The sequence below is a fragment of the Apium graveolens genome, chromosome 10, assembly GCF_009905375.1.
Source record: "Apium graveolens cultivar Ventura chromosome 10, ASM990537v1, whole genome shotgun sequence".
NCBI classification, from domain to species: domain Eukaryota; kingdom Viridiplantae; phylum Streptophyta; class Magnoliopsida; order Apiales; family Apiaceae; genus Apium; species Apium graveolens.
Window position 1 is genome coordinate 5,184,243 of NC_133656.1, and position 12,275 is coordinate 5,196,517.

At 38.2% G+C, this 12,275-nt stretch overlaps 2 protein-coding genes across 2 annotated transcripts; both read right to left on the reverse strand.

Moving 5' to 3' along the window:
• Nucleotides 1-5,672: 5,672 nt before the first annotated feature.
• Nucleotides 5,673-6,954, reverse strand: LOC141689146 (homeobox-leucine zipper protein ATHB-40-like). The gene is made up of 2 exons (XM_074493331.1): nucleotides 6,341-6,954; nucleotides 5,673-6,108 (listed from the first exon to the last, which is right to left on the reverse strand). The coding sequence occupies exons 1-2, from the start codon at nucleotides 6,758-6,760 to the stop codon at nucleotides 5,863-5,865; spliced, it is 666 nt and encodes a 221-aa protein (XP_074349432.1). The 5' UTR covers nucleotides 6,761-6,954; the 3' UTR covers nucleotides 5,673-5,862.
• A 4,358-nt stretch (nucleotides 6,955-11,312) lies between these two features.
• On the reverse strand, nucleotides 11,313-11,951 carry LOC141689683 (uncharacterized). Its single transcript, XM_074494041.1, has one exon. The coding sequence runs from the start codon at nucleotides 11,949-11,951 to the stop codon at nucleotides 11,313-11,315; it is 639 nt and encodes a 212-aa protein (XP_074350142.1).
• Nucleotides 11,952-12,275: the final 324 nt, after the last annotated feature.

A 12,275-nucleotide genomic window follows, 5' to 3' on the forward strand; every position in this document is an offset into this window, starting at 1 on the left:
ATTTTGGCAGTCCTCTCACAAGATCTTTCTTGACATTTATATTGTTGAAATTTAAATGAGAGAGTTTCGTGTGCCAATTCCAGCTTTCTTCAATTGATGTTCTACTTAACAGAAAGATTGCAGAACCATCAGTACTTGTTGAAAGCTTGGCTTCATAAATGTTACCATGCATGTATCCTTTCATAAAAGCTTTGCTTGTAGATTTGCTTACAACTTCAGAGTGTTCTTCAAAGAAATCCACATGATAACCTCTGTCACAGATTTGACTAACACTGAGCAGATTGTGTTTAAGTCCTGAGACCAGAGCTACTTTTTCAATAATGACATTCCCCAGATTGATATTGCCATATCCCAAGGATTTTCCAATGTTGTCATCTCCATAAGAAACACTTGGGCCAGCTTTCTCCACAAAGTCTGATAGCAGGGCTTTATTTCCAGTCATATGTCCTGAACATCCACTATCCAGAACTAGGATGTTTTTCATGTTGCCCTGCAATCACAAAGACCATTAATGATTAGTTTTAAGGACCCAGACTTGCTTGGATCCTTTGGCCTTATTAAGTTTGTTAACATTTGCATCGGATTTAGCATCAGAGTTTATGTTAACATTTTTCTTATCAACATTTACACTATTAGACTTTGTATCAGAACTTACACTAGAAAGAACAATGCTAACTTTCTTTAAAGAAGGTTTTATTTGATAATAGTCATAGTAACAAGTATAAATGGAATGCCATAAACTACCACAATGAAAATAAGGATTTTGTGGCTTATATCTAACAGACTGACTCTTAACTCCTGACTTTGAAGGTAAGGAGTTTATGTTCTTATTTTTCCTGCAAAAAGAAGCCAGATGTTTAGAATTTCCACAGTCATGACATGTTTTTCTAGGAGCATTAGGAACAGGCTTGTAATCATTACTTTTATTAACACCCTCCTTTTCATTCTTATTTTTCCTAGGTGACTTTCCCTTGTTGACATTCTTAACATCTTTCAGCTTATGCTTAAGCTACTTCTTTATCATTAAGCCTATGTTTACTTCAGCTGGCTTATCCTGTTTTGGTTTTTCAAAAGTTATTTTCTCTTTAACTTCTGATTTATCAGTATCAGACTTTACAGCTACAAACTTAACAGGTTTTACCTTTGGCTTTTTCTTAACAACTATAGGCTCAATTTTTACAGTTCCTTTATCATTCTTGTCATCTCCATAACCTAAGCCCTCTTTCCAGTTTCCACTACTTAATAAATTCTGAGTTGTTCTGCCAGAGTTAGTCCAAGTTCTGATAATCTCTCTTTCCTTTTCTAACTCAGTTTTTAGAGATTCATTCATTTTAAGTACTTCATCCCTAACATAGAAAGCATCATCTTTATCTTTCTGAGTTTGATGGAACATGACTAACTCTTTTTCTAAATAGTCATTCCTCTTTTTACAAGCAAGATTTTCAGAAGTTAATCTTTCACATGTTAAAGTTTGATCTCTATAACTAATGAACATGGTTTTAAGATATCTTCTCAACTCATTAATATCATCAGTATGAAAGGCATAAGTAGTTTGAGGTACCTTTAACTCAGCAGCATCAGAACTGCTATCAACATTTGCCATCAAGGCATAGTTCTCCTCACTTTAAGATCTGAAGTGTCTATCCAGCTTTTCTTCTTTGTGACAAGAGCCTTGCCTTTGTCACTCTTCACTTTCTTGCAATCAGGAGATATGTGGCCTTTATCACCACAGTTATAGCATTTGACATTTGTGTAATCTCCTCTGTCAGACTTCCTTCCTTTGCCTTCAGATTTTCTGAAACTCTTCTTATCAGAACTTGCACCTTTCCAGGAAAACTTCTTTCCCTTCCTGAATTTTCTGTATGCAATCCTTGTGATTCCTTTCACCATAAGAGCACACAGCTTCATCATCTCTTCATCAGCATCCACCTCAGGCAAGCTTTCAGTTTCTGAGTCATCATCACTATCAGAACTTGATGACTCAGTATCAGACTTTCTGATGAGAGCTTTTCCATTGCCTTTCCTTGAGGTAGCTGTTTTGGGAGATTCCTCCTCAGCCTTAAGAGCAACTATCCTTGACTTCCCTCCTTTCCTCTTGCTTCTTTGTTCCATCTCAAGTTCATGAGTCGTGAGCATCCCATAAATTTCATCAAGAGTTCTTTCTTCAAGATTATAGTTGTCTCTTATAGTGGTGGCCTTCAAATCCCATCTTTCAGGAAGTGCTAACAGGAATTTAAGATTTGAATCCTCAAGATCATATTCCTTGTCGACTAGTGACAAATCATTCAAGAGTTTGACAAACCTGTCATATAAACCAGTTAATGACTCATCGGGCTTTGAGTCAAAGTGTTCATACTCTTGAGTGAGTATTGTCTTCATGTTCTTCTTAACTAATTCGGTTCCCTGGCATCTTGTCTCCAAAGCATCCCATATCTACATTGCAGTCTTGCAGTTAATTACCCTGTTTGACATGACATTATCAATGGCACTATGCAGCAAGTGTCGTACCTTAGCATCCTTAGCAATTGAAGAGATATCTTCAGCAGTGTAATCACTCTTCTCCTCTGGTACAGACTTTGCTGGTTGACCTACAACTACAACAGCGAGTTTGGTTGGCTTGTGTGGTCCTTCATTGATTCTGTCAAGGTATATAGGATCAGTAGCTTCCAGAAACATAGACATCCTCACCTTCCGTAAGGAATATTCAGATGGTTTCAGTATGGGAACTCTAATAGTCTCATATCGACTATGGATTTGAGTCTTTGGAGGTTCTTCAGTCTTGGTGGGCTTAATTGGAGTTTCTTCTTCAGACATGATTGTTTTTGGATCTTAAACTATTTTTGTGTTAACAGATCGGCTCTGATACCACTTGTTAGGTCACACACACTGTAGAAGGGGGTTGAATACAGTGTTTAGCACAATCAAATCGGATTAAAGAACTCAAGTAACAGAAAACAAACTTAATTTAATATAATGAACTTTGTTACAATATGGAACTGTCCTCTCTCAGTGATGAACAAATATCACGAAAGCTGCTAGGGTTACAATGAATATTATTCTCGATAATGATAACACATATAGTGTAAACCCTATGTCTGTGTTTATATACTACACAGTTACAAGATAATTGTTAATTGATATGGAATATAATTCTGCTTCCTAAAATATATCAATTAGATATCTTTTCTTCGAAGTATTCTATTCTTCATAGAATTCCTTCTTCATGCATATCTCTTCTTGCGTTTGTCTTGATCTTCTTTCCTTTCAATCGGCCGCCTTCCTTATCTGAAAGTCTTCTTAAGTCCTGATATTATCTTCTGATAAATATCTCCTGATAACTTAAGTTCTGACTACCTAAGTTCTGACTTCAGTATAAGTGCTGATTTCCAGTTAAGTACTGATTTGTCCTGTTTAAGTAAAATCTGAAAACTAAACACAAATCATATTAGACATGACATTATCAAATATATATAACACTATCCTCAACGCCAACCCACTCATTAGCCCATTCCAAGTCCTCAAATACAAGGGGATCAAATTTCTTTCCTAGCTCACGTCTCTTTTTGAATCTTGAATCAATCTTCCGGTTATATTACATACACCAAGTCATTCAAACGTTGATGTTCCAACCTATTCCTCTTCTTTATATGTATCTAAATTAATTAAATGTAATTAGGCCAACAATAGTAGAAATAGTTGCAAATTGGCAATAAACACTTTAAAAGAGAGGAGGCACTTACAAACTCAAATGTACTCCAATTGCGTTCACAACCGGAAGATGGTGCACACAAACCAACCATACGCCTAGCAAATGATTGAAGCTCAATTGCAAGGCTCTAGAACTGTAAATTCTCTCTGATTGTCGAGGGCTTCGATACTCTCTTTTTTCATAGTCTCTAGGTCTTCGATTATGCTGAGCTTTTGGGGATTGGGAATGTAGAATGCTCCCTATGGCCTCTTGGAGAGTTAATCTGTGCTCAAGTTTTGATTGCTTTCTGTAAGGTCTTGGGTTCTTTCTCGAAGAGTTCTTCGAGGAGTTGGATGTGTCGCGATCTTTCAATGCCTGCAATGAGATTATTAACAGGCTATGGGTCTGCGAGGTCAGTAATTTCAGCAATGTGGGCTCTGAAACGTGTCAAATATGCTCTTAAACTTTCATTTGAGCGTTGATAGACTGTGATGAGTGAGGCCGTTATTTTTCCTCCCCGCTTGTTACTAGAGAAGCGAGTCCTGAATTTACTTTTCAAAATAGACCAAGAGTCAACTGATCGAGGCTGTAGATTATTAAACCAATCTAATAATGTGCCCCTAAGACAGGTAGACAAGAACCGACAACGAGCTACCTCAGAGTGGCCAAAGAAGTCCATCCTTCCATCAAATAAGTTGATGAAGTATGACGGGTCTGTAGATCCGTCGAAGGAGTCAATAAGAGGTACTTTCAAATCCCTGTTAATTTTGGCGTTTTTAATTTTAACTGAGAGGGGGCTTTCAGAGGCTATTTTGATGCCTCCGCTCTGCGTTCGAATATAGTTTTTGATCAGAGACAAGTCATCTGCAAGCTTCGTGAGTTTCGAGGTCTAACGACGCTTCGAACCCCCGTGCTGATTATCTTCCTCTTTGGAAGTTTCATCATCATCCGCCCTCTCATGTTTCCTTTTTGAGTAAAGAGATCATGTTGATTCTTCATATTTAGAGAATGTTGATTGCTTAGATGGGATCCATGTGGAGTCATGCTCCTCGTTCTGATACTCCAGTGACTTGCAATCTTTCAATACCTCAGAAAACTCATGATATAGACGCATTATTTCTTTTTTCGCCTGATCTTCTCTGTAATCAACTTACGCTTTTTTTCGAGCGATTTTAGCTCTGCGTCTTCCTCATTTGGAATTATTACATCATTATTCTTCACCTTTGCTTTTATATCGCTGTTTCCAATCAAGATGTAAGTGCATATCACTGGATAAGACTTTTTGTCCAGTAGAGGCTTCAACAAGAGTTTTCTTGCGGCCTTTCGGTCATTTTTTCCGATCGATAGGATCTGACTGAGTTGGCCTTTCTACCGAGATGATGTCCTCCTGCTCAAACAACAATGTTTGAGGTTGTAACACCGATTTTGCCTTTAGATCGGCTTTCTTCTGGATGCTTTCTACCTCTTTGATTCCCGGGGCTTGAGCCTCGTGCACCTATTTCATCATCTCTTGCCGGTATTTACAATTCAGACTGTCTTCTTCCATGAACACTGTTTGAGATAGTTGCCTTCCTTATAGCGTCACTGTTGACCCTAAGCTAAAGCCCCCTGTTCTAACTTGCCAACCCCTTTTTTAGTGAGAGCCCCCTTCTATTTATAATACTCCTTAATGGGCCTCTTTTAACTCTATGGCCCAGGCCTTTCCTTGGCCTGGTCTCCTCCAAACGCCTCAGCCCCACAAAAGCAAAATAATATTTTTGAATTAGTTGATAGTAAATAACCGGTTCTCGCATTGGATTTCTTATCTGGATTAATATGGAAATAAAAATTGTTGATTTGTTGACGTGATAGAGAATAGATATGTCATGGAGTTGCATGTACCAAGCTTTTGACAAATCACTGAAATTGTGCAGTTTTCGTAACAACCTCATTTCCTTAGCTTTACTAAGCTTATGGAACCTATTAGGTTGTTCTGGAAAATTAATACTAGCAAGGTTAAACAATAATTTATATATTATGGAAAGATTACAAGACTGACACATTTAATATACTACTGATCAAACAATAGTGATGTTGTTCCGAAATATTTCTCTTATATCTACAGCTATGAACTCTAGCCTAGAAGGGCCAATACGGATATACAGTGGATAATGGATATTTACAAGCTGAATTAATTAGTATAACTGCATATCATACAAGTTAGGCCAGTAGTCCATTCCATGAGCATCATAATTGTTTTCATTGGCACAAAACATGCTTTCCAGTAGTCCAGCCATTCCAAACTCTCCAAGCAAAGGGGGCTCTGTAACTCCTGCTGAAATTGATGAACTTGGGCTGTTGCTTAAACCCCTGTTGCTTTGCTCTAATAATTTCTGTTTTTCCTTTTCGGTCTCGGAGAGTTGTTGTTTAAGTTTTAGAACCTGAAAAATGAATTGAATGAGTTTCTGCTGCCTAACTTATAAATTAATCTTCTATGCTTGTAATTATTGTTAAAAGTGTAGGATAACTTCAAACTTGATTTATGGTTCTGGTACTGCAGTAAGCAGGCGAATATCAATTATTGGAACACCACTTGAATAATCATAACTAGCAAATCGGAGGGGGGAGGGGGGAGGGGGGGGGGGGTACAGGAAGAACCAAAATTAAACTTACTTGAGAATTGAGTAGGCATTTTTCGGACACAGTGCACTCATGTTGAGTCTTCAATCGCAAGTATTCTTCCTGGAGCTTCTTGGTCTTCCACCGAGCTCTTCTGTTTTGGAACCAAACTGCAACTTGGCGGGCATCAAGCCCAAGTTGAGAAGCAATTCTATCCTTTCTTTGGGAATCCAATTTATGTTGAGTTTGGAAATGAAGCTCCAGCATGTTTCCTTGCTCATCACTAAGCTTCCTCTTCTTGTTAAATCCGGATGATTCCCCTCTGCTCTTCTTCTTGTTGCGCCTTGTTCTCTGTTTCTCTAATCCGGTGGTAGGCTTAACAACAACATGATCCTCCTGATAGTAGTGATTGACTAGTACTTCACCCGTCTCATCTTCGACCTCATTACTAGTACTCAAGCAGCTGTTTGACATGTCTCCTTCTCCTTAACTTACAAACTTAAGTTTAATAAAACAGATGAAACTATGAAAGCTGAGCCCCTCCAATTTATAGAATTGTAGCCTTATAGTTGTTGACCTTGCTTTTGTGGAAAGTAACAGAACATGCCATTTATTGAGTAGATAAAGAGATAGACACGTGGATGTGGTCCGGTCAGACACTATTAGATTTGTTTTTTTCTTTATCTAAGGCAGTTTGGGGGGGGGGGGGGGCGTCAGTTGTATGATCAAAGGGTTGGCAACACAAATAATAACCAAAGGCATGCACGCAAATGATGGTCTTTTTCGTTGGATAAAGATCAAAAGTAAACACAACATTACCTCATTTAGGGCCGGGTACCCTCCCCCAAGCGTACATATGCCCATATATTTTCACCATTCACCAATCTTCAAATTTATCAAATAACCCTCACGTATGGACGAGCCATACATGTATATCTATTACCAATACATATCTTCTAATCTTCATCATAACAGGCTTCGCGAGACACGTAAGAGATAGTAGTTTATGTTGGAAAATGTGGGTAGTAGCCCCACATTGTCGAGTCAATTTGAGCCATAATTTGAGTGTACGAATGTCGCGTGCGCGCGATAAGTGACACTTGGAACGTGTTCTCCTCCGCGAGAACTTTCCGAGACACTTTGAATCACTCAAAATGACTAAGAGATGGATGAGATATGATCATCCAAAATTAGTCCCTTAGTCGTGAAAATTTGTGTAGAATAATGAAAGTCCCACAATGAATTTGCAAAGGAGAATGCATAGTTTTATTTAGTAAAATACTTATGTAGTGTTCAAATGTGTTACTTATGTATTGGTGCAACACCTACCTGCGCGCAAGGGGTGCAAATCTTGGGTTTTCGAGGGGCAATCCGAGACTTGCCAAGCCTTCGAGCTTGCCCGCGTGTGCGACGTGCGGGCACGAATGTAGCAGAAAATTGGCCCGAATAATTACGGACTAGTTTTGCTAAATTTAATTTCCACTGGGCTTGGGCTTTTAAATTCGTTTTTCATTACGAATTATTATAATTGATTTGGCGAAATAATAATTCTGATTCAATTACGGATTTGATTATTAATTAACGCGTTTTATTTTATTTATATTAATCGCAGATTGTGGATCACAGTTTATGTACCTACGTAAAAATGCTACAACCAACAATTTTATATGTTTATTTTCATTAAAAATCATTCCTTTTTTCATTTTTTTCTAATTTATGAAGTTTAATTTAAACACTTGTTTATAAGTTATAATGCACAAGTTAGGGGAGATTGCTAGTTATACTTGAAGTTATCGATATTTTATTTTTGAAAATAAGTAGTTGCATATATCAAATTGCATCCGAAATCAAATTACAAGAGATAAAGTCAGGAGCGCTGATGTACCACTCCCGAAGATCAGACTCGGAATAAGCAACCTGTGCTAACTTATGAGCTACAGTATTCGCTGACCTTGACACAAAAACTACTGACACTTGTTCAAAGTATTGAAATAACCCAACACAATCATCAATGATTGTGTCAAAATAAGACTTACCCCTTTTAACATTAATAGCATCTACTAGCACCTTGGAATCAGTCTCATATATGCACTTCATATTTGTCCATTCCTTATTCCAGGCCAAAGCCTCCTTAAGGCTTATAGCTTCTACTTCTTTTGGTTGGTTTAATCCCCGCACTGTACTACAACGAGCTCGAAGAAACTGTCCCCTATCATCTCTCACAACACATCCAACACCAATATATGTTCCACCATATTTACAAGCTGCATCCGTGTTTATTTTCAGCCATCCATCTGGAGGTCTAGTCCACTTCCTATTTGCAGTAGAATATGTACTACCATTATTCCCCTTTTCTTTTAACATCTGTTTCCACTCTATTAGTAGACTGTATGCAGTCGATTTAACCCCAAAAACTGATATATTGATATTGTCCCAAATCCATTTATTTCGCTTACACCACAACCCCCAACATACCAGACCTTTCAGTACACACTGTTCACTAGTTCCTTTGCTGAAAATCCGTTTTAAAGCATCCATAACTGTATCTGTACTTGTACACGTAACCAGCTGATCATGACCCATCACTTTCCACACTTCCTTTGCAAAGCAACAACCAAAAAGAACATGACCAGCATCTTCATTTACAACCTGACACCAACGACACACAGAATCCACATTTACATGTTTCTCTATAAGTGCCATGTTAGTAGGTAGCACACCACATCAAGCCCTCCATAAGAAATTTGTGACCTTAATAGGTACATTAGGTTTCCACAATTTTTTCCAAAACCAACTGTCACCACATTCCAGTTCCCCATGGATTTTCCTGTAACAGCTTTTCACTGTATACTCACCTTTATCATCCCGCAACCAAAACCATCATCATTCCTGCTGCAACTAGGGATAGGCACCTGCAATATAAGATTACGATCTCTATCATTACACAAGTCTTGCAGTATGTCACTATTCCATCTTCTCTGATGCATTTCAAAAAAGATCACATACCCTAGCATTCTATAGCTCCTCGGGCATCTCAGTAGTTAAACAACCATTTTGTTGACATGGCAGCCATTGCACCTGCCAAATTTTTGTACTTTTCCCATCTCCGATTCTTCTCCTGCAACCTTGTTGAATGACATCCTTAGATTCAATAATACTCCTCCATATATAGTTAGGATTAGAGCCCAGAGAAGCATTCAAAAAATCTGTGTTCGGGAAATATCTTGCCTTCATTAACTTCGTAACTAATGGGTTGCAATTATTAAGAATTCGCCAAGTTTTCGTCCCAAGCATTGCTTAATTGAACTCTTTTAGTCTCTTAAAACCCAGACCACCTGCCTCTTTTACCTCACATAATCTATCCCAGGCCATCCACCGAATGCCTCTACTTGTTGCATTATTCTCCCACCAGTATGCATTAATCTTCCTCTCTATATTAACACAAACTTCATTTGGGATAAGCATCAAATTCATCCAAAAACTCGGAATACATTGTGTTATAGTTTTCAACAGCAGTACCTTCCTTCCCTTCGAAATTTTCTTTGTCCGCCACCCCTGCAATGTTTGTTCTACTTTCTCAGTTAGAAAATTAAATGCCTCCGCATTTCCTCTACCAATATACATTGGCAACCCCAAGTATTTTCCTGGCCTCGCATGTTCTTGGACACCCAGCTGGCTACATACTTCTTCCCTATCTCATATAGCCGTGTTCGGAGAGAAAGTAACAATGGATTTATTGTAATTTACCATCTGACCTGAAATCTCCTCATATTGATTTAAAATTCTCTTCATTACACTAGCTTCAACCTTCACTGCCTTAAAGAAGAAGCAACAATCGTCAGCAAAGAGTAGGTGTGAAATCACAGGTGCATTTTTTGCCACCCTACAACCATGCAGCAATCCAGCATCCTCATTCCTTTAAATTATCGAACTGAGTCCCTCAGTACACAGTATATAAATGTATGGTGAGATTGGATCACCTTGGCATAATCCACGTTGAGGCACTACCTCCCCAAACTGTTCACCATCATGTATAAATGTATATGTTACTGAACAAACCAGTTTCATAATTCTTTCTATCCAACCCATATGAAACCCAAATTTCACCATCATGTTTTGTAAAAAATCCCATTCTAGCCTTCGAGATATCGATTTTCAAACCAGCTATGCCAGTCTTCCCTTATGTACGATGCTTCATAAAATGATTCACTTCGAAAGCAAGAAGTGCATTATCAGTTAACAAACGCCCTTCGATAAAAGCGCTTTGTTTATGTGATATAACGGACCCAATAAAATCCTTCAATCGATTAGATAGTACCTTTGATAATATACGTACCAGTACATTACAAAGCGAGATAGGGTGAAGCTCTGCCATTGTTTGAGGTTCCCTTACTTTTGGTATTAAGCACACTAGTGTCCGGTTTACCAGTTCTGGAAACTCCCCTGTAACCATGATTTTTTTACAGAACTCCACTACATCCTCTTTTACAATATGCCAGAATGACTGATAAAATGCAGAATTTAACCCGTCCGGGCCCGGAGACTTATCCAGATGCATAGAAAACATGGCTATTTTGACCTCCTTCTTATTAATTTCCGCCATCAACTTCGTATTTTCCATGTCTGAGAGCTGCGCCACTCTTTCATTAGAAGATAATTTTCCTCCTCTTGAAATAGACTGGAAAAGCTGTGAGAAATAGTCCAATACAACCTCTTGGACCCCCTCATTCGTAACACACCACTGACCATCTCTATTCTTTAAACATTGCAGCTTGTTATTATTTCTCCGCGATGTAGCATAGCTATGGAAAAAATGAGTATTCTGATCCCCCATCTGCAGCCAGAACTGTTTCGAGTGTTGCTTCCAGTAAATTTCTTATTTCTCCAAAGATTTTAAATATTCCCAACATGCACTATTATATAACTCAATCCCTACTGAATCTCACCTACTACGGAACTTCTTTAACTGATGTCTACATCCCTGAATTTTATTCTTAGATTCCTTGTAAACACCCCCACCCCATTGCTAAAGTTGTAATCCACAGTAGGTTAGTTTATCCATTATGCTTCTCCCATGCGTAAACTCCCAGCTTCTCCTCACAACATTGACGCATTCCTTTTCATGCAGCCATGTATTCTCAAACATAAACCTTCTGTCTTTAGGTACATAAATTTTCTTATTAAGATGAAGGTACGAGGGTATGTGGTCAGACGTTGTCATCTCAAGAACGTTAACTTCTGCATCGGGGAACAAATCTTTCCATGCTTGAGTAGCAAATCCTCTATCAAGCCGCTCTTGTATCCAGTTTACTTTTCCCCGTGATTTTTTCCACGTAAATTTTTCTCCTTTAAACCTCAGGTTAAACAATCTACAATCATTTACCGTATAAACAAATCCATTCAAAAGATATTGTGGTTGCACATTAACTCCTCTTTTTTTATCCACGAACATCATATCATTAAAATCTCCTATAACGCACCATGGTAGGTTTGATCTCGCAGCCAACGACCATAACAAGTTCCATGTTTCTGTCCTTCTTCCTCTCTCAGGGCATCCGTAAAAACCAGTATATCGCCACCTCCCCAATTGATTATTTGCAACCTCAAAATCTATGTAATGGTTTCCACTATCAATAACCTTACACCCTCCTTCAGTTCTCCACATTAGAGCCAGTCCTCCACTACGGCCCTGAGCATCAACAACCCACCACTCCAAAAAATTAATCTTTCTACATACTTTCAGCTATTTTTTCTTTTTAACTAATGTTTCTGATAGAAAAATAATAGTTGGTTTTATTGTGTGGGTAATTTCTTTAAGGAATCGAATTATTCTTGGGTTACCCAACCCACGACAATTCCATGCTATAATACTCATTGTCCTAGGCGGGCCTGTGCAACAGGTCCCGCCTCTAGTAAGTTTTTTGGCCCAATGTTATTCTCAATATCAATATTCTCCATTAATTTATTATCTGTGATGAGCCCATTATTG